This window comes from Bos indicus x Bos taurus, chromosome 11, assembly GCF_003369695.1.
Source record: "Bos indicus x Bos taurus breed Angus x Brahman F1 hybrid chromosome 11, Bos_hybrid_MaternalHap_v2.0, whole genome shotgun sequence".
Lineage (NCBI taxonomy): Eukaryota > Metazoa > Chordata > Mammalia > Artiodactyla > Bovidae > Bos > Bos indicus x Bos taurus.
In genome coordinates, this window is record NC_040086.1 from 19,727,363 (window position 1) to 19,750,080 (window position 22,718).

General features: G+C 42.1%; 1 protein-coding gene across 1 annotated transcript in view; it reads left to right on the forward strand.

The window, feature by feature from the left end:
- Positions 1 to 1,725: 1,725 nt before the first annotated feature.
- QPCT (glutaminyl-peptide cyclotransferase) overlaps positions 1,726 to 22,718 on the forward strand; it is a 30,594-nt gene continuing 9,601 nt past the window's right edge. Inside the window, exons 1-3 of the mRNA XM_027555022.1 lie at positions 1,726 to 1,960; positions 9,809 to 9,955; positions 17,739 to 18,017. Of these exons, the coding sequence (XP_027410823.1) occupies positions 1,841 to 1,960; positions 9,809 to 9,955; positions 17,739 to 18,017 (546 nt within the window). The 5' untranslated portion in view covers positions 1,726 to 1,840. The remainder of the gene's footprint in view (positions 1,961 to 9,808; positions 9,956 to 17,738; positions 18,018 to 22,718) is intronic.

A 22,718-nucleotide genomic window follows, 5' to 3' on the forward strand; every position in this document is an offset into this window, starting at 1 on the left:
TCTAGCTGTCAGCTCCTTTGGCTGCAGAGAACTGTTTCTTGTAGGAAGAAGACGAGGTAAGGTTATAAAGCTTCAGCCATTCTGGGTCACGGTGGGACAAATCTTCACTCTGGGTGAAGCTGTGGAAGACAGGGCCACTCCCCTGCTGACTCTTGCCTCCACCCAGTGGAGTTCCACCCTCTCCCTCCCACAGGGGTTTGTCCCATGGGCACTCCCTAATACATCCTGAATGCCTAGCTCTGTCTCAGTCTACATCCTGTAGATCCCAAACTGGAACTGCATCTTACTGACTTAAATATAACCAAAATTGGAGAAGACTTGAGAACCCTAGGCAATGGAAACTAATCATCAAAATTATGTGTTAACCTTTTAACACAAGCATTTATTTTGAATTGCTTATACTCAGCATATTATCTTTAACATTTGTTTTCATATTTCCACCTCCCCTTTCTTGAAGAAATCTTATTGTGGAAAGATAAAAAGGTAGTAAGGTAAGAAAAACAATTATGCTGTTTCTTACCCAGACACTCAGGAAACCCACAATTTCAAGGTTGGCCTAAGCAGCAAAAGAGGAGATGTGAATATATACCAGTAGAAAGTTCTGAGGTTGTCTGATGATCAGAAGTGTTTAATTTTGTTTGAGCCTGAAGATTTGCATGGTTACTCAAAACTCTCAGACATGAACAGGATTAGTCATTTTGATCAGGAAAGTGGGTATTTCCTTCCTGTCTTCCTCCCTGACTTCAGAGGAGGGCAGACAGAGTATTCCCAGGTCAGTCCTCTCCCTTTTCAAACTCTGTTTATAGCCAAGCCTAAAACAGAGTGGGTGAGCCTTCTGACTGTCCATTACCTTCAGACCTTCGCCCTCTGGGAAATAGGTCTGTTTAAGTGTCCTTGTTTTGATTCTTTTTCTGGGATCTATATGTTACTAGGAGATGACTCATGGCAGCCCACACCCTGATCCTCAGTTTGGAAGAAAAAAAGGGTGGTGAAGTAACTGTCCCGACAACTTAGACTAGAAACGTCTCAACTGCCTAAAATTGAGATACCGTTTTGTTTCTAGGATTACCTGGATAACAGTGATCTTTGATGTTACAAAGTAAAGACGATTGTATTTAGCTTTTCCTTTAGGGGTATGGACTGGAGGAGTTGGCCCCTGTGAACATTTTAGATCTCATTTATTTCAATTACTTCAACCATACTTCTCAGCTTGGGAGTATGATTGTCTCCTATAAGGCACAGTAACTATTTGTGAGAAAAAAAGAGAAAAGATATATGGGCTGTTATAAAGGAAATACTCTGAAGGTTCCATTCAGGCTTTGTCTCCTCATCTGTTAAATGCGATTAATACCTACATAACTTGGTTGTGAAGATTCAATAAGGAAACATCAGAAAAGCACCTAGAACAGTGGCTAGTACGAAGTATTCGGTAAATAGCGATCCCTGTCTATCCCTTCTAAATGGGCCGTGGGAAAACAATTCTCAACCTCGCAGGGTCTCCTCCCCTTTCCATTCCCGTCACAGCAGTGGAGATCGTAAAGATGCGTCTCCCATGTCTCTTCTCTCCTTCCCTTCTTCCAAGGAAGTGGCAGTGAGTCCCCGTGGATTCGGAAGCTCGTGCCTCCTAGGACAGCCCAGTCCCCGGGTTGCTAAGGTGGGGGTGGTGGGTGGAGAGCTGCGGCTTTGGCCTGCGCAGAGCGGCGGGGAGGCGACCCGGAGACGATGGGGAGGCGGGCGCAGTCGACCCAAGGGTGGAGAAGGGGGAAGGCGAAGGACGCGCGTTCCCGGGCTCGTGACCGCCGGCGGCTCCAGGAACCGGCACCCAGACAGCCCAGGAGAGATGGCAGGCTGCAGGGACCCGCGCGTCGTGGACACCCTCCACCTGCTGCTGCTGGTGGCCGTCCTACCCCTGGCAGTCAGTGGGGTCCGTCGGGGCGCGGTAGACTGGACCCAAGAGAAGGTGAGAGACTGCTGCTGCGCGATTGTATCTGGGCGGCTCTCTCGCGTGCGGGGACTCAGTCCCGCGACCCCCACCTGGGCAGGATGAGAAGCGGGCAGAACCGAGGTCCCCCAACCCTGCGCCCAGAAGAGTTGGGGCTCTGCGTGCTCGCCAGGGTGCCTGGTTGGCCGCCGGGAGGCTTTGGAGATGCCTTTGGGAGCTGGGTGATGTCACCGGGCTGTGCTCGGCTGCGGTCTGATGCTGGTACTGATAGGCACACGAAGTGTGACTTGCCTGCAGTGGCGGAGCGGGGAGGTGAGGGCGCAGCACCGGCGCATCCGCCAGCTCAGGAGACGCGGGGGCTGGGTCTCGGCGCTCCAGGCGGCCTAGGTGCGGGGCGTGCCTGGGGGTGTGCCACCGCTCCCTCGCCGCGCCGCCGTATCCCGGGACGCCTTCCCGGTGTTGAAGTTTCCAGGCACGGACGTGTGTGTCGGTCTGTTTTAGATTTTTAAACGAATCAGCGCCGAAAGGAGGAGATTACTTGGAGACCCACTTTACTTTAAAATGGTTTTTTTTTTTTTTTTCGTTAAAAGTAAAATACAATTGTTAAAGAAATGTATAAAATTGTAGGTGGAGATTTCATGTAATGAACTTAGGATAAAAGGGATTTGCAAGCTCCCTCTGTGTGAAGTAAATAGGTTCACAGTTATTTCCATTTCTTGTGTAACAGTTTTTCAAAACTGTGTAAAACTGCTAGGGACTTAAGCAAAGGTTGGTATACTTTCAAAGATACTAAGAAAAGCAGCAAAGTAAAGGGACAGAGAATGAGATGGCTGGATGGCATCATTGACTCGATGGACGTGAGTCTGAGTGAACTCCAGGAGTTGGTGATGGACAGGGAGGCCTGGCGTGCTGCGATTCATGGGGTCGCGGAGAGTCCGACACGACTGAGTGACTGAACTGAACTGAACTGAAAGGGATATGACCTTTGACAGCGTTGTTGAACAGATCTCTTAAATGCTTGTGGTCTGCCAGTACTGACTTAGAGGGCTCAGGGCGAATGCACAGGCCCTCTCCGGGCTCACCTGTGGGTCCTGGCCTGCCACAGACTATGGATATCAATAGTCCACTTCAGCTCTCTGGGTGATACTTATAGCTTCACCATTCAAGGACCACAAGGGTGCTCCACTTACATAAGGACATCACTAGCCACAGGGAACCTGGGGACGATGAGGGCAATCGATTCACAAATAACTTCATTATAAGAAAAGCTTCCCATGAGAATTCAATAGGACTAATGTCCATTGATGAACATAGGGTTACAGACTTCCATCTTCTCTTTCCTGCCAGAAATTGGGAAGGGGCATTAACTACCAGAATGTGGAGCCACACCAAATGTGTCTTTATGATCCGTGGAAATGGATGGGAATAAGTGAGGTGGGGACAGAAGGAGCTGTTCTGAGGGGTCATTTACAGGCAGGAGGTATTTGTGGGTGTGAGAAGGTGCTGGATTCTTTCAGTCTTTTAAACTAATGAGACTCTAGCTTTTGAGAAATGTCTTTTAAAGCCCGAATCTCTTTTATATTTAAGAATCTTCTAATCGCTGTTCTATTTGTTTCCTTTCAAGATGTGCAAGCAAATGATGCAAATGATAAAGTCAGCCACGACAATGCCTGATTTCTGGTCCCCCAGCCCCTTACCCTTTAAGGCTTTAATAAGATCTATCAGGTGTCAAGTACAATTTGCAGCCTGGGAAATGAATTAATCCACACTAAAATTCATGCCTTCCTGCTCTGCATGATATTTAGCTATTTTAATCATGTGGGGTGTGCCCTTGGCACACTGGTCTGCCAAAAGGTGAGGTGTGGTAAAGGAAGTACTGATTTTGAAATCCATTTCTTTGCTTTGAAATAAAGGTGTGTCTTTTCCAGTGGGATCTAATATGTAAAAACAGTTCAACCCTACTTTATGGTTGTGTTTAGAAGACTGCGATTTGTTTGAAACCTGTAAACGATTTTTCCATAGAAGTCATATTATATGTTATTTGATTCACAGGTGGGCTCACTGGTATATATTTAGGGGCATTGGCATCTGGGTATCAGGCTTCTATATATAAGCATCTGACTTGAACCTCGCAGTGCCCTTGTAGTAAGAAGGATATATTCATCCCCAATTTACAGATGAGGAACCTTGACCACCATTACAGCTGCGAATTGAAGAGTCCTTGTCTTTCCTTAATTCAACCATGCCTTTATTATTGGATGTTTAGGTGGTTTCCAAACTTTCTTTATCATGAAGCTGGGACCCAATGTATTTTACTTGATAGATTTTCCCTTTGTTATTAACAAAAGTGAAAAAGAAAACTTTAAGTCATATGAAGGATGGAGGAACCTTGTACAGGAGAGTTGGCTTCACCTAGGAGCCCTCCTCTAGGATTGTTCTGGAGGAGAATTACTGCTCTCACCAGAATTCACGTTTTTCCACTTCTGGAACCACATATATTCTAAAACCCCATTAGGTTCCCCTCCTCTGTGGTTCTAAAATTCTTGGCCATCTATCCCTCTGCCCATTATGATTCCTGTGAATCATAAAGCAGCAATGGAGACTCCACTGGCAGGGGCAGAGGGCCAGTGGTAGTCTGCATGTTGGTGGTAAAAGGAGAAAGAAAATGTGCTGTTTTTGAGCTTCTTGCATCTGGCCGGTAAGTACTATGACATCCATTATGCAGATACGGGAGCTTTTCCTGGTCATAGCTAGCAAGTGAGGATCTGGGATTTGGCTCTAAATTGTTGTTTTTAAAACCTGCACTGTTTCGCTTTTAGATAGAGGGCTGCTAGCATTAAAGAAGATAGGACTTTATCATATTCACTTCTCAACTGTTCCACAACTTCATTTATCATATCAGTGGCATCTGACCCAGAAGGAGTTCTATAAATGGGTTGAATTTGAAGTAGACACAGGTGTTAATGTGAGCGCTGTCTGGGAGATGCTCATATTGGATGGAAACTAGAATTGATTTGGCTGTGCTTCTGTAATGTTCTCCCTTCCATTCAATGGTGTGGGACCTCAAATCCATCTGCAAGGCGGGCCAGTTCTGCAAATTGTGTAATTAAAACCCTCTTTGGCCGGGCACCGTGTGATTAGTCCAGAGGAGATGCTGAAGGAGACCTGGTTCACACTTTTGCAGCTGAAAGATTCTTGTCACCCAAAGCAGACTTATTGTCCTTTCTGCCTGGATGGAAAGACAAGGCAGGGGCTGTAATAGAGACTCACTCCTCTGAGAATGCCCGTACCAATGGAAAATTGTCTATGTGCCTTTTAACTGAAATAAACCTAGAGTGGTTTGGGGTTGACATTTAACATTGAGCTCAACACAGTTTTACCTCATTCATTTACTGTCTTTGTGCCCAATTTGCACTTTATTTTCAGGTTTCTTCTCTACTGCTTCCTCTCAGCTGCACATAGATTTTTATATTTATTGAGTTCTGAGAGTCAGCCTCCGTAAAAATCAAACAAATGCTGTTTAGGTTGGAAAAATCAAATGGTTCTCCATTCAGGGCTTTAATGAATAGAAAAGCTTAGGCAATTAACCGATTATGACTGTTTCCCCTTCTCTAGCAGAAGGCAATGGCACCCCACTCCAGTACTCTTGCCTGGAAAATCCCATGGATGGAGGAGCCTGGAAGGCTGCAGTCCATGGGGTCGATAAGAGTCGGACATGACTGAGCGACTTCACTTTCACTTTTCACTTTCATGCATTGGAGAAGGAACTGGCAACCCACTCCAGTGTTCTTGCCTGGAGAATCCCAGGGACAGGAGAGCCTGGTGGGCTGCCGTCTATGGGGTCGCACAGAGTCGGACACGACTGAAGTGACTTAGCTTGGCATAGCATAGCTTTTAATCTCTGTGATTTCACAGGGGCATCTTAACTCCCAGAGAGGCAGGGAGGGGAAGGGCTCTTTACCGAAGTGTGTTCATTTAATGCGTAAGCCCAGGAGACTGAGGATCAACACAGGTAAGTTTCTGTATTCAGGAGCACCAATAGACTTATCTAATGAGCTTACCCTTTACTTATCCATTAAGCATTGTTTGTCAACCATGTTTCATTCACAGTATCTGTAACAGGTAGTGATGCTAGAGGATTATTTTGTTCCTGTTTTTTCCTTAAATCTCTTAAGAACTCTTTTTAAGCCTCCGTAAATCACCTATTTACTTATTTCCCTTCTTCCTCATAATCCTTATTTCCCAACATCTTGGGGCTCATGGGAGTTTCCTTGGGCTCCTGTTTGGCTCATGAATTGTTGGGCTGCGCCCTGCAGGCCTGTGAACCTTGTAGTTGCCCAGTTTCGAGGCCAAAGAAAGAGCCTGGAGATGGTGACAGAGACAATCAGTGATTTATTGAACAGAGGATCTTACATGCCCAAAACAAAGGGTCCTGGAGCAACACTCCACCCTGTTGGGCAAGCGGGCAAGCCATGGCGGCAATCTTTATATAAATCGCCCATTTAAATATCAACTTGATTTCCATTCACTGTGGACATGGAGTCAAGGACCACAGTGACCAGATAGGGTCTGGGATGGATGGAGTAATAAACAGTAAATGAAAAGGAGTCCTTGGCCAGACAGCCTTTGACACAACAGTTCTTGATTGTCACAGTGACTTTCCCAGGCCAGCTCTCAACTCTAAACATCACAAACACCGACTCTCAGAAACTCAAAAAGAACAAAGTCTACCAACATTGAACTACAGCACTTCCTGGCCCTCTGTAGCAGGCAGCCGCTTGTCTTTCCTGGCTCTATAATCTCTGTTCATTCAACTGACTTGGTATATATGATGGGAAACTTCCCATTTTACTTTATTATTATGTACATACCGTCTTAATGAAGTTAGTTTTAGAAAGACAGTTCACTTGTTGATTCCATATTTGATGAGTTAACCCAATTATTATTGAGTGTGCCACGTGAGCTAGGTGCTGTGTGGTTCTGGGGAGAGCATGGCAAGTAAGAGAGATAGTTCCTGTCCTCTTGGAGTTGACATCTTGCATGAAATTAGACATTAAACAAATAGACACACAAGGCCTCTACACTCCAATCTGAAATGAGCAGGAGTTAGCTAGGTGAAGAGGAAGTGGAAAGCCTTCAAGGGTAGAAGGCACCACAATGCAAATGCCCCAACAAGCCTGAGCCTCACTGCCTTGGGTCCTGAAGAATGCCAGGGAGACTGAAGCATGGTGAGTTGGTCTGAGTGGTCCTGCACGGGGCTTGTGGGGCAGCAGGAGAGATCAGAGGCTCTTGTTGTCTGTGTTAAGTAATAATTAACCGTGTGAGTTTTCCAACTTCTTGCCTCCATTCTCTTCTTTTCGCTTCTCACATTTCTATGGTTTTATCTTTTATCTCCCTCTTTCTTCTCAAAGTGCTGTTTGAGTGTTAACAGGAAGACTTAGATCTGAGGTACCAGGGACTTTAAAGGCTACAGCAACAAATTTAGCAAGGAAATATATTTTTAAATGTATGATCAGTAAATAAACACAAACCTTAAGATGTTCAGAAGCAGCATCAATAGACAGTGTTGTGCACTGAAAGTCACAGATAATGCAGGGAGGCAGAGCATGGGATTGGGAATTGACACCACCATGATCCTTTCTCGAACTTACCTGTAACTCTCCTACAACCTTGGGAAAATCAGCTAGTCTCTCTGACTCAGTTTCCACTGACAGCAAAGAGATTGGATTATAATCATCTCTAAGTGACCTTTCCAGCTCAGAATTTTATACCTCTTCAGTGTCTGATAGACAGTAATAGAACTAATAATACTTACCAAATGTTTACTGAGGTAGTTTACATGAGTTAGCTCACTTAGTTATAATTACCCTGGAAAGTAGGTGTTATTACTTCCCTTTTACAGATGAGGATGTTAAGTCATAATGAGGTTAAGTAACCTAGCCAGAGTTATAGATAGTAAATGATGAGGAGTTGAGTTGAGAGGCCAAGTTGAAGGGGGCTGCCTGGACCCACAGCCCCCTATCTTTGTGTGATAATAGCTGAGAGTGCCACTGAGACATAGTGAAGTATAAGTATAATAAGCGTTAGACAATAAAGTGAAGTCGCTCAGTCGTGTGCGACTCTTTGTGATCGCATGGACTGTAGTCTACCAGGCTTCTCTGTCCATGGGATTTTCCAGGCAAGAGTACTGGAGTGGGTTGCCATTTCTTCTCCAATCAGACAATAAGCATGCTCTAATTCCACAGTTTCTCATGGAGTGAAAACACCCATGTGATAACCTGCACATAATCAATTTATACTGGTTTTGGAAAAAGCCATAAAATAGAGAGGGCTCCCATGAGCTCTGTTTTGATTTCCGAAAAATTTATGTTACCTTCATCATTCCCCTCAGAGAAGAAATCAGATCAAGGACTCACTTCCCTATGGGGAGGAGTAACACTTTCTGTCATTGAATGCCTGATGAACATGTAATGAATGAATGATTCATCATTACTGGAATTATAAGAAAATTCAGCATGTATAAAGTAGTATCCAGAATACAAATTTGAATGTTATCTTTGTTCAGCTGCTTAAATTAAGGTTCACTTAATATATAAGTGTATCAAAGAGTGTGAGCATTAATGGAATATTAAAATAATTTTAACTGAAGACAAAAAATGTACTATTTAGTGGATTGTAGAATCATCAATCTCTGACTGAAAAGAATTGCAACAATCATCCGGTTAGAGCTATTCAATAGAAATATATAATGCGAAGCACATATGTAATTTAAAATTTTCTAGTAGCTCTATTAAAAAAGTAAAAGACAATAGGTTAAATTAATTTTAACACTATTTAACTCAATATATCAAATTTTTTCATTTCAACTTTTAATCACTATAAAAATTCTTAGTGAGCTATTTTGCATGTTTTTTCATACGAAGTCTTCAAAATTCAATATGTGTGTTACACATAAAGCACGCTTCCACCTGACTCTCTACATTTCAAGAGCTTAATAGCACATGTGGCTCCTGGCTACCATATTAGACAATGCAGATTTAGCTCAAATTCCTTTATTAGTATTTTAGGGAAATGAGAATTTAAGTGACCTGGCCAAGGTCATACAACCTGTAAATGGCAGCAGAAACTTTGAATCCAGCTCCTCTCACCCCAAGAGTATGCTTATTCCATAACATCACACTGGCTTTTATAGAACAATTATGCTAACAGAGTATATTGTTTTGTTGGCTGTAGTTTTTGCAATATTGAGTTTTCTTAAGATTAGGATATCAACAATTGTTATTTGTAAACCTTAGTTTTACAAAGTAATTGTAGCAAAATTATTAAAAGTTACACAGCTACAAGTGTTAAGCATTAATTCTCAGATTCAAAGCATTATCTTAATTCTGTTTTAAAAACAAGCTGCCAAAACAGTCGAACTTGTAGATCTAAGGGGCCAATTTTAAAGTTGAGTAGTTTAATTTACTGGGAGAAGGCAATGGCAACCCACTCCAGTACTCTTGCCTGGAAAATCCCGTGGACGGAGGAGCCTGGTAGGCTACAGTCCATGGGGTCGTGAAGAGTTGGACACAACTGAACAACTTCACTTTCCCTTTTCACTTTCATTCACTGGAGAAGGAAATGGCAACCCACTCCAGTGTTCTTGCCTGGAGAATCCCAGGGACGGGGGAGCCTGGTTGGCTGCCATCTGTGGGGTTGCAGATGACTCAGCAGCAGTAGCAGCAGTTTAATTTACTATGTTATAATGTAAGAGCTATCCCTTTATCTTGAAGTTCAAAGCAAATATTTTACAATTGCAAATGTTTCAGGATAAATCTTAAATATGTTATGAAATGATGTAAATATTAATGTTTATTTATTTATCAGAATTATCACCAACCAGCCCTTTTGAATGTATCATCTCTTCGGCAAGTTGCAGAAGGCACCAGTATTTCTGAAATGTGGCAAAATGACTTACGACCATTGCTGATAGAGCGATATCCTGGATCGCCTGGAAGCTTTGCTGCTCGCCAGGTGAGAAACAGCACACTACTCTGAAGGTTGTCCAACACATTCCGTTCCCATGAGAGATGATGCTATGCTCAAAATTCTGAGTTGTCTTATATTCAGATCTGTCATCTCATCTTATTAACTAAAATAAGCATCCTAGAAAAGCAGACAACTAAGAGTAAATATCTATTCTGAATTAAGAGATGCATGTTAACCTAAATCAATTTATATATGAATTCTCTGTCTGAGAGGGCCAAAATCAGACAGGGTACTAGGTATCCAACTCTTGATTTTTTCTATAACACACCCCCAGGCACCCAACCAAGTTTTCTTGAACTTTAAACACCCAATCTCAACAGACTTGGACATTTCTTTCTTAACAGTTCTGGGTCAAGAGTGAGTTATGGTCTTAACAGGCCTTTATTCCCCTTTTGAAATTGTATTTTACCTGGAGGGAGAGTTAAGACCAGTGATAAACTACTTTTTCAAGTACAGTGCTTCTCAAGCTTCTGACTCCGACACATGGCAAATATATATATATATATATATATATATTACATTTTATACACAAAAACATAGAGTTAACTAATAAAAAACTTTCTTAAAAAATACTCCTATTATGTGCAATCTGTTGATGTTGTTCAGTAGCTAAGTCGTGTCTGACTCTTTGTGACCCCATGGACTGCAGTAGGCCAGGCTTCCCTGTTCTTTCCTATCTCCTGGAGCTTGCTCAAACTCATGTCCATTGAGTAAGTGTTGCCATCCAACCACTTTGTTCTCTGTTGTCTGCTTCTTCTCCTGCTTTCAATCTTTCCCAGCATCAGGGTCTTTTCTAATGAATCAGGTCTTTGCATCAGGTGGCTAAAGTTTTGGAGCTTCATCTTTAGCATCAGTCCTTCTAATGAGTATTCAGGATTGATTTCCTTTAGGATTAACTGGTTCGATTTCCTTACAGTCCAAGGACTCTCAAGAGTCTTCTCCAACACCATAGTTCAAAAGCATCAATTCTTTGGCGCTTAGCCTTCTTTATTCTCCAACTCTCACACCCATACATGACTACTGGAAAAACCATAGCTTTGACTACATGGACCTTTGTTGGTAATATCTCTGCTTTTAATATGCTGTCTAGGTTGGTCATAGCTTTTCTTCCAATGAGCAAGCATCTTTTAATTTCATGGCTGCAGTCACCATCTGCAGTGATTTTAGAGCCCGAGAAAATAAAAGTCTGTCACTGTGTTGATTGTTTCCCCATCTATTTGCCGTGAAGTGATGGGACCAGATGCTATGATCTTAGTTTTTTTAATGTTGAGTTTTAAGCCAGCCTTTTCACTCTCCTCTTTAACCTTCATCAAGAGGCTCTTTAGTTCCTCTGATTTTAATTTTATTTTACTAGTTTTCCTTTTACTCTAGTCATGAACCACTAATCTGATTTCAAGACGCACTGATTTTTGCACTGTAGTTTGGAAGACACTGCTATGGAGGGTGGATTAGGCCATTAGAGGGACTAAACCTGAATGTCTCTCTGACTCCTAAGTGTCTATCCTCTTCAGCAATCTGAAACCCCAGCTCTGAATGCCTGTGTTTTCAAGGTAGCCCCATTTTTAGGGGCAGCTTGGGAAGGAATGGGGAGAGGCTGGCCTCTCTGAGAGTAGCCCACTTGCCTAACTCTTCCAGCAAACCCCTTGGCACTCCACTGCAGTGACAAAGTGATACCCGCAAGGCCCAGCAGCACAGCTGGTGGGCTCTTCCTCTCTATCCAATATATGACTTCTGCCTCTCAAGGTGAGCCCAGATGCATTGTCTGTTGCCCCATTAGCCTCTTGTCTTCCATCCAAACAGCTCTTGCTTTCCTTAAGGACTTAGGTGGAGGAGACCCAAAGACGACATTAATTTCTTCTAAGCTCTAGGCAGAGAGAGGAATAATGCTGATGATGGCAGACTTTTATCCAGGGCTTTTTCCAGCTCTGTCAGGCACTTGATGGAAAACTTTGCTTGGATAATCTCATTCAGTTCACACGGCAGTGCCACCTTTTTGGGGACAATTATTCTCCCAGTGCTACAGATTTTAAAAGGCTGAGGTATGCAATTTAACTTGCTCATGGTTATACATGTTGTAGAGATGAGGCTGGAACCTGCACTGGGATCTACTTGACTTCTCCATCCAAGCCCTGGAGAGCAGTGGCTGGGCGAGCCTAGCTCTGTGGTGTGTGCTCACGCATGAGTCCAGCTCTGTGTCTTCTCAGGCCCCAGTTGGAGAGCAAGGCACATACCACTCATTTCAATGATCTCCCCTGGGCCTCATCGCTCAAGCATTTTCCAGAAAAGTTCAGGGCACTGACTGGGTCTTTGCAAAATCTTCAGTTCTTCATTTGAAAAAATCTGTGTCTGTAATGCTCACCCATCTCCACTTTTTCACTTCCCCATAGCATTGCTCAGAAGGCCAAATATATATCCGCAAAATGTATATGCACATTTAGACCTGAGGTTTCTGGCTGTGTCCTCTAAAAAGCAATAAAGACAACAAAATATTGCTATTTTGATCTTTCTCTAGCTCCAGGAGTATAGATTGCAGAAATAATATACATAGATTCTGTTGTGATTTTAAAACTACATATTCATTTAAAAGTTTTGCAAAATTCATAATAACATCTCCCAATGCAGGTGGGGGTGGAGGCAAGTGAGAAATTTATTGACAGTATTTTGGAATGTGCCGGGAACTGTTGCTGGATTCCCTGCATATAGTTGGCTGCATAGCAGCAGTGCTGACAGAATGGTTGTGTTAGAAATCTCACTTAAGACATTCAGTTTTATAATTTGGGGAGAAGAAAATTACCATGAATTTTAGGAAAGCTGCCCCCCCCAAAATGTGGAAGATAAAGAATTCCCTCTTTTGAAAATGAAACAGATGATACTGAGATATTAGGGGGGAACTGCACTAATGACTTTAATTTGACTATTAGTACCTTTTGCTCTGAACTAAATTTAGACAAGAATGGTGGAAAATTATTTTTTCTCCTGAGGCACTTTTGAGGACCCAGTCAGATAGATGTTTTATAATTTATAGAGTTTCAGGGTCATAACTAAAGAACACTTTAAAAATCTAAAAAAAAATGTAGACTTGGTATAAAATTGATTAGTGAATTAACTTTTATCAGTTATCAATAAAGATGTATATTGCTATGAATTCCCTTTCAGAGGATAATATGGGAGCAATATCCCATAGTCTTCATTTTTATTGTCTCTGATCAGTGGGTCTAATGCTGCCTCTTGGATTTTTAGAATATATTTATTTGAGAAGATACTTTATTTGTAAATAATACTTGGAAGGTATTAAATTTTGGAGGATTCCAGTGATTTCTAGCTGAGAGAGGAATAAACAATGAATTAAAAAGTTAAGATGATAAAGTCTCACTGAGGAGCAAGCCAAAAACTTTGTCTAGAAGCAAGCTAGAAATGTGGTGGTTAAAATCCCCTGTAGATGTCCAGTGTATCTGAGTAGCTGAAGCTGGGCTTCTTTAGTGGAAAGTATGTGTATCCGTGAATGGAGGGCCCTGGTTTGAAAGCCTGAGGGGCTAATACGTGGTCCACCCAAGAGGGAGGAAGTGCCCGGAGTCCCCAGTGGCAGCATCCAGGCAATATTTGCAGACTTATTGCAAATAGCACAGAATCTACTTCTTCCAAACAAATCTGGTCTGCTAATGACAGTGTTTCTCAGACCTTGGAAAGGAGAGTGTAAGTTTAATTAACTTGACCCAGCATCATTCACCAATGTTACCTAAAGTCCCCCACGGGCCTTCCTCCCCAGGAAGCAGGAAGCAGAATGTCATATTTACTTTTATTTTTCTCTTCCTTGCTCTCTCTCCACCCCCAGTCTTGGCCTCTCTTTGTCTCTCTCCTTGTCTCCCCCTCCATCTTCATGTGCTTTTCTTTCTCTCTTTACTCAGTCTCACTCTCTCTCTGTCTTCATCTCTCTGTGTCTTTATCCATCTCCCTGTCTCTTTTCTTCTCTCTCCATTTAAAAAGATAGATGTATAGAAATCCATCTATGTATACCTGTGGTGGATTCATTTTGATATTTGGCAAAACTAATACAATTATGTAAAGTTTAAAAATAAAATAAAATTAGAAAAAAAAAAAAAAAGAAAGAAATCCATCTATATTCTAAATTACATTTTAGCATGCCTGGTAGGCTGAGGCTCCTGCAACCTGGAGTTTGGGAAACATAGCTGCCTTAGACGCCCTCTCATAGCCAAGCACTCTCTGTTCAGGGGCAGTCTAGAGAGAATAGCAGTAGTTTGTGGAGCCTACCCTGGAGAATTACAGTGGGAACTCGCAAACTAAGTCTGCAAGCCACAAGCACAACAATAAGGGCTATTGGTGACCTAATTAGATTATGCAGCCAATTTGATTGTTTATAAAGAAATTAGTTGCTAAGACAAATAAAAATATTTATACTGAGTAAAAAAGGTTAGTGCAGGGAGAACTCTTTTGGGGGGCATTTGCTGACACTTTTGTGGATTTTAAGATCAATACAGGTATCAGATATTATGGCCAAAACCTGTTCAGGGTTGAGAAATGAGTTTGTGTGTGAGACTTCAGCTGAGCAAAGCTAAGAGATACATATTTTTAAAATCTCAGTTCATTTTGTAAGCATGCAGGCTGCTGTTGGTGTTGAACACATTTTATGGAGCAGTTCATCATCTGGACACCAGATGTTCTGGAGATGTGCTTTTTATTTATTTATTTTTAAAGACTGACCCCTTTTTTATGGAAAAATTTCTTTTCCCCAAAGTCTGGGGATAACTTCTTTTCACATTCTCTGGAACACTTTTCTTAGAGGCAGTGATTTCTCTCTAGTCAAATGATTAATATTCTATACCATATTATTTTATATAGTCTCATTTAGAATAAGTATGAGTTCTAATCAGTCCATATTTACTGATAGCCTACTGTGGACAAAGCCCAACACTAAGCATTGTGGAGAATGACAAAATAAATGAGAGATGAGTAATCATTTCAAAAAGGTTATAATGGTTCAAAAATTATTTTTATATGAAAAAACAGCCTGTAAATGTATCATAGAAAAGGTAAGGTACGTTGTATACATTGCTCTTTAGGCCAAAGTCCACCTCCTGACAGAGAACAAGGAGTAACTGGGAAACGGTTTGTTTATTTGGCTTTTTCAGGACTGACTATAGAATCACTGTCTTCCCTCTGGCTTAGTTTTCCTCTTCCTGGAAGCTTCCTGCCCCAGTTGTTTCAAGGCTCTTGCCTACGTGTCATGTCACACTAGTTAGGGCAGGTCACACAAGACTTGGCTAGGCTAGAAAGTCATTTATTTCCTTGGGGGGGAAGAATTCTCCCATTCTTTTCCAGTCATTATAAGTTATTTGTTTATCACCTCAAGGTCCATCCCCACTGGATGTTCATTGTGGAACAAATTGCCGGATATGTTGATGGGTGACTTAAAAATAATTGTTGTATGACTTGAAAATAAAAAATAATTGTTGTGTGACTTAAAAATAATTTTTTAAGGCAACCTTCAAAGATCTATATAATATTTCAAAATGAAATAAATGGAACGTAGTGAGAATTAAGCAAAGGGAAAATAAAGATAGGAAAGGGCAAACTGAACAGCCATGAACTCACCTGCAACTTCTCACATCACAAACTCTAAATTCTTTAAGAAGACACCTCCAGTCCCTGAAGAGATGTTCCTTTTACATCTGTTGCCCTTCCCTGTCAGACATCATGTTGCTCACAAGGCCCAAGGTGATCAGGAAAGATGGGAAAATAGATTCTTTCTTATCTTCACCAGCATTTGCAGAGGATCTGGACCTGCTTTGAATACAAAGGGAAAACTGCTTGTTATGTCATTATGGTTCAATTCAGTTCAGTCGCTCAGTCGTGTCCGACTCTTTGCGACCCCATGAATCACAGGACGCCAGGCCTCCCTGTCCATCACCAACTCCCGGAGTTCACTGAGACTTACATCCATCGAGTCAGTGATGCCATCCAGCCATCTCATCCTCTGTCGTCCCCTTCTCCTCTTGCCAATCCCTCCCAGCATCAGAATCTTTTCCAATGAATCAACTCTTCGCATAAGGTGACCAAAGTACTGGAGTTTCAGCTTTAGCATCATTCCTTCCAAAGAAATCCCAGGGCTTGGGTTCAGAGTTGCTGATTGATTCTTAGAGCAGTGTGCTGAGGTGCTCAGTCATGTTTGACTCTTTTGTGACCCCATAGACTGTACCCCGCCTGGCTCCTCTGTCCATCGAATTTTCCAGGCAAGATTACTAGAGTGGACTTCCATTTCCTACTCTAGAGGATCTTCCTGACCCAGAGATCGACCCCCGTGTCTCCTGTGTTTTCTACATTGGCAGGTGGATACTTTACCACTAGCGCCACTTGAGAAGCCTTCTTAGAATGGGCAGAACCTCAGATATCCTTCAACCATTCCCTTGTAACCATCCTCCTTCTGTACATTATCCTTAACAGGTGAGCTCTAGTATCTTTTGTTAGTGTTTGTTTGAGGATGAGAATTGCAAATGGCAACTCTTTTTGTCCCAAGCACTTAACATGTGCCCCCAGTCAGCAAATATTCCATAATGTAACAAACACTAACAAAAGATACTAGAGCTCACCTGTTAAGGATAATGTACAGAAGGGGGAGAGTTACAAGGGAATGGTTGAAGGATATCTGAGGTTCTGCCCATTCTAAGAGGGCTTCTCAAGTGGTGCTAGTGGTAAAGTATCCAGTATATCTAATCGGAGAAGGCAATGGCACCCCACTCCAGTACTCTTGCCTGGAAAATCCCATGGATGGAGGAGCCTGGTGGGCTGCAGTCCGTGGGGTCACTGAGGGTCGGACACGACTGAGCGACTTCACTTTCACTTTTCACTTTCATGCATTGGAGAAGGAAATGGCAACCCACTCCAGTGTTCTTGCCTGGAGAATCCCAGGGACGGGGGAGCCTGGTGGGCTGCAGTCCATGGGGTCACACAGAGTTGGACATGACTGAAGCGACTTAGCAGCAGCAGCAGCAGCAGTATATCTAATGTCTCAAATCTGTCTTGTTATCCTGCTAGAAATATTAAAAGTGAGCTGTAATATATACTGAACTGGAGCTATATCTCCTTATGTGCAGAGAGGTCCATTGTTGTTGTTCAGTCATGTCGGACTCTTTCCAACCCCATGGACTGCAGCATGCCAGGTTCCCTGTCCTTCACTATCTCCCGGAGTTTGCTCAAACTCATGTCCATTGAGTCAGTGATGCCATCCAACCATCTCATCCTCTGCTGTCCCCTTCTCCTCCTGCCTCCAATCTTTCCCAGCATCAGGGTTTTTTCCAGTGAGTCGGCTCTTCGCATCAGGTGGCCGAAGTATTGGAGCTTCAACTTCAGCATCGGTCCTTCCAAACAATATTCAGGGTTAATTTCCTTTAGAGAGGTCCATGATACATTGTTAAGTGAGAAGAGCAAGGGGCAGAGCAGATGTAGAGTAGGATTCTATTCCTATAAGAATATACATCCCTCTGCTAAATATACATGTTTGTGTGCTAGTGTATGTTTGTATAAACAAGAAGGGTGTAGATACACATCAGACTCTTAACATAGGTAATATTAACAGTTGGTTGGGTTGGATTGGCAGGGGGAGACTATGGGAGAGGACTAGATTATTTTTCCTTTCAACATCCTTGCTATTAATACAATAAATATGTATTGCATTTTTAATTTGAGAGGTATTACATAAAATTTCTAAAACAAAACTGTCTAGACCTGAAATTTTGGTTTTTGTTTTGATCAGCACATCATGCAGAGAATTCAGAGACTTCAAGCTGACTGGGTCTTGGAAGTAGACACCTTCTTGAGTCAGACCCCCTACGGGTACCGGTCTTTCTCGAATATCATCAGCACCCTCAACCCCACTGCTAAACGACACTTGGTCCTCGCCTGTCACTATGACTCCAAGTATTTTCCTCATTGGGACGACAGAGTGTTTGTGGGAGCCACTGATTCAGCCGTGCCATGTGCAATGATGCTGGAACTTGCTCGGGCCTTAGACAAGCAACTCTTTTCCTTGAAGGTATCTGTTTCCCTCCTGCAGATTCCTGGGATAATAAAATATTTAGCAGTAACTCAGAGTGAATTCTAGTTCATGGGGCATTAAGAAAGCCATCTAGAGATGTAGACTATCTGTGTATTTTGTGCTAATTTATTGCAAAATGAAATGAATTTGAAATATTAATTGGAAGATTGTTGTTGTATAGTTGCTTGGTTGTGTCCAACTCTTTTAGTGACCCCATGGACTGTAGCCTGCCAGACTCCTTTGTCCATGGAATTTCTCAGGCAAGAATACTGGTGTGGATTGCCATTTCCTTCTTCAGGGGATCTTCCCACCCAGGGATTGAACCTATGTCTCTTCCCTTGACAGGTGGGTTCTTTACCACTGAGCCACAGGGAAGCCCAGTCGGAAGATTACATTATTTATAATGTCCACCATGGGCAATGAACCTTACTTAGTACATGAGAGTGTATTTGTTAATTGACACCTGATTTCTTAGTTATGAATACACATCAAATTAAAAACATTTTTTTTTTTGCAAAAAATTAAGAAGGTGTAAGGTTGATTCAGGCATATGTAGGAAATATGTTTATTTCTTCTTGTTTGTATAGCCATGAACATTACAGCCTTCTATTCTGAGAGATGGTGGCCTTGAGTTGGGGGAGGGAGTTTCAGCAAAGTGGTTCTGAAGTAGAGAATGGGTAATTCAGACATATCAAGATGAAAAGCATGAAGAAGAAATGCATTATTGTTTTATCTGTGAATCTCGGCTCAATTTTCTGTAGCATAGCAAAGCTTTTGTTACATTTTCAGTTCAGAATACTTCTGGGACTCTCAGATAATGTTATTTCAGTCTCTGTGTTCTTAAGTGTATATTGGAAAAAAGTGCTACACCAGATGAAGACATTTTGTTCAGATATCACTCATAACTGAATAAACACAGCAAAGCAAAAACAGAAAACTTTGTTCACAGACAACAAATACCTTTTTCCCCCTCAAAGTTTTATGAAGGAGACAGCTTAAGTTGGGGTAAAGAAGTAAAAAAGTTATCTCGTAATGGAAGTAATAGAGATATTTGGTTCTATTTTTGCTGGATATGCTGAACTGAAGAAAGCAAGAATTGTTTATAACCACTCAGTATCCTTTTCACTGTTTTTTTCCATTTGTTTTGTTTTCTGAACCTTCTATATTGTCTTTGTTCCATGCGCTGCCCTGCTTTTAACTAGCATCCTTTGCTAGCAATTGACCGAGAGAGTTCAGAAGCTGATATAAAAGGTTAACTTTTCCTATTTGCATTTCTAGTGTAGGGACATGAAATGAGGTAAAATATGGTTTAAAGACACAGTCTATGCGGTGGGTGTGTTTTCTCTTGGTGAGATCTTTTACCTGTTTCCATGTAATTCACTCCTGCTTCTGGTAACCAGAAGTAGAAAGGGCTGAATGATTTTTGAGTAAGGCTCTCCATTAGCAAAATGCACATACATTCTTTTAATTATCCTTTCTTTTTTAAACAACAAAAAAATTTTAATCTGATCTCCAAGTCCTCATTTTAAGTTTTTTATATAGTACAGTAAAATTTTGGAAATATTTAAATTTTGATGTGGACCTATAGATTGGAAATGGCCATCATAGTAGAAAAGTCTCCCCCATTGTCTCCCAAAAGGCCTCTGGTCTTTCCAGATGATCATTCTATTTTAATAGTTTAAGTTCATGTAGGGATTCTTATATTCCCTGTGATAAGTGTCTTTTCTATTAGAGGTAAACAATGATGTAGGCAATGAAAAATAAAGACTGGTTTTGAATGCAATCCCTGAGAGTATCAGATTTATTCTTCAGTTGTACTTTAGATTTGTATTAAGGAGATATTTTATGTTCTTCAGCTGTCATGAGTTGTGTAAGGGATGATAGAATGTGACCTTGGAGAAGCCTGGATAGGAAAGTAACTGGATGATGGTTCCAATTCTTTGCAGTCTTCCCCTTCTAGTAATAAGATTGTAATTATACTTTCACTTCTCTTGTCTTGTAACTTTGCTGTGCCTTTCCACTTGAGCAGGTGGTAATTCCTCATTCCTTGACTCTGGACTTGGTTACTTGACTTACCTTGGCCAATGGGATGCTAGTAGATAACAAACAGAGGCTGGAAATGTGTTCGTGCAATTGGGCTCGCTCTGTTGTGCCTTGGCCATCACTGTGAGAAGAGCATGACTTGGCTAGCTTGCCAGTCCTAGGAGGAGACTAAGAGGCTTGTGGAACAGAGCCAACCTTGATGACTGCAGGGTGAAACAGAGCTCCTCCAGCCTAAACCAGTTGTCCCCAGTTAACCTGCAGATCCCAGAGAACTCATGATTGTTGTTTTAAGCCACTGAAGTTGGGGTGGTTTTTACACCTTATTTTTATGGCGTTAGCTGATGCAGCCTTGGATGGGGAAAGACTGCAGGTAATGTACTGACTCTACTAACACTGGTAACTAGGCATTTGTCATACTGCCAGAAAGAAGGACTAGAAGACCGTCACAAATCTGGCCATGCATTTTTTCTAGCTCTGAGATACGAGACTGAGTTATTAGAGATTAAAGACCAAAGTTATTTTTCCACCAATCGTAAAAAGAAGTAAAAAGAGAAAGTTGCCTCACAGGACTCAGGGTCATTGTCCAAAACAGTTTACGGCTATCTAAATGAGATGGTGCGAAGAGAAGGGAATGAGAGCAAGCCATTGTACTGAACCGTGGAGTTACCAAACTGTTGACATTTCTGAGGCACCTGAACCTTCAAACTTGCAGAATATGTAAACACTGGGCATGAACAGAGTGTTTCTGGTCCCAAGCCATCTTATTCTGCCCTCGTATTCTATGATTATGCTCTTTGATTTGGAGTTAGAACTTTGGAACCAGTCAAGGCTCTTTGACTGTCTCCACTAATGTTTGTACGATATACCTTTTGCCAGTGAGACAGTCTGTTCCACTACTTCTTCTTGTTGCTCAGTTGCTAACTCATGTCTGACTCTTTGTGACTCCATGGACTGTAGCCCACCTGGTTCCTCTGTCCATGGGATTTCCCAGGCAAGAATACTGGAGTGGGTTGCCATTTCCTTCTCCAGGAGATCTTCCTAGACCAGGGATCGAACCTGTGTCTCCTAGTTCTTATGAAACCCTGAGTGCATATATGTTTCACAGACAGACACATCCTATCTTCAGTACTATCAGGAGTTATGAGAGACTCAAAATATAATAAGCTGTCTTTTTCTTGGGGTATAATTAAGGAGTAATAGTATGACAGTTGAAATGATTACCATACAAAGATAACTTAGTTTTCAGTTGATAATGACATTTTTTTCTCCTTCTTATGAAATCTCCCCAAAACAGTCAAGAAAAATTCCATCTTTGAAGAATTCAGGGAACATCTGTTCATGGAAACCACCATATGAAGACAGAAGGTGAATGGAGAAAAGACAGATGACATATCAGAGTAGAGAGATGTCACATTGCCCAGAGGGGAAGAAGTCTAAGAAGACAGTGGTCCCCTGATGAAGTCCTGACTGGCTCAGGGATAGGAGGGGACAGTAAGGAAGGCAGAAATGAGGTAGGGGATGGAGGAGGAGAGTTTAAGTCTGTATAGGGAGCCCTTAGGTGTATAAAAGGGCTTCCCAGATGGCAGTAGTGGTAAAGAACCTTCCTGCCAATGCAAGAGCCACAGGAGATGTGGGTTCGATCCCTGGGTTGGGAAGATCCCCTGGAGGAGGTCATGGCAACCCACTCCAGTATTCTTGCCTAAAGAATCCTATGGACAGAGGAGCCTGGCGGGCTACAGCCCATAGGGTCACAAAGAGTTGGACATGACTGAACGACTTAACACACACATGTGTATAAGATTTCCACCCCCTACCTGGCAGATAGGTGACTCTTTCACCTGTATCCTTGTAGGAGATGATGGGATATTTTTCTGGAGAAATTGAGCCAGGGAGGTTCTAGATGTGGGGACACCGGAGGGCAGGAATGAGGTACCTCATGGGAATTGGTAAGATGAAGTGAAAGACTACACAGTAAGCAGTGAGCTTCCCCAGCTTTTCCCTGCTTCCAGCCTGAGAAAGCTCGCAGCCAGCTCACTCCCGTCTGACAGGAAACTGGAGGATCCTTCTCTGGAGAATGCAAACCACCCATAGAGAAGGCCCACAGACAGTGACATTTGGGGATCCTCAGTGAAAACCCTCAGTGGGCATCAGACTGCCTTGCAGTGGAGCCAAGCAATCTGTGTCTGTCGTCAGTGCTATCGTGTCTTATTGCTTCATGCAAATGCACACAAAGGATGATCAGATATTTGAGGACCGTCTCCAGCATGAAAGAAAGAAAGAAAGCAAAACAAATAATACAAGTTGAAAAATGAACTCAGAGGAAATAGGATACAGCCACAGAAAATAACTTTAAAGAATGCTATTTTCATGTCCTTAGAGAGATGAGAGGAGAAGTTTTATCTGTAACAGATTAAAGCAACATCAGAGTCAGTTCCCCAGAACTGCCTAGGGCTGGAGAGAGTGAATGGTTGTGTATTTTTCTTCATCCAGGTTCAGGTGCCTGAGTGCAGGCACAAAGCAGGCAGATAGTTGAACTTAATGTTATGTTTTTGCCACATGAGTTTGACCAAGGTGAAGAGAGGCATAGGAACTGAACATGTACGCAGGGAGTAATTAGAATGATTGACTTCAGAATTTATGATGAATATTAGTCCT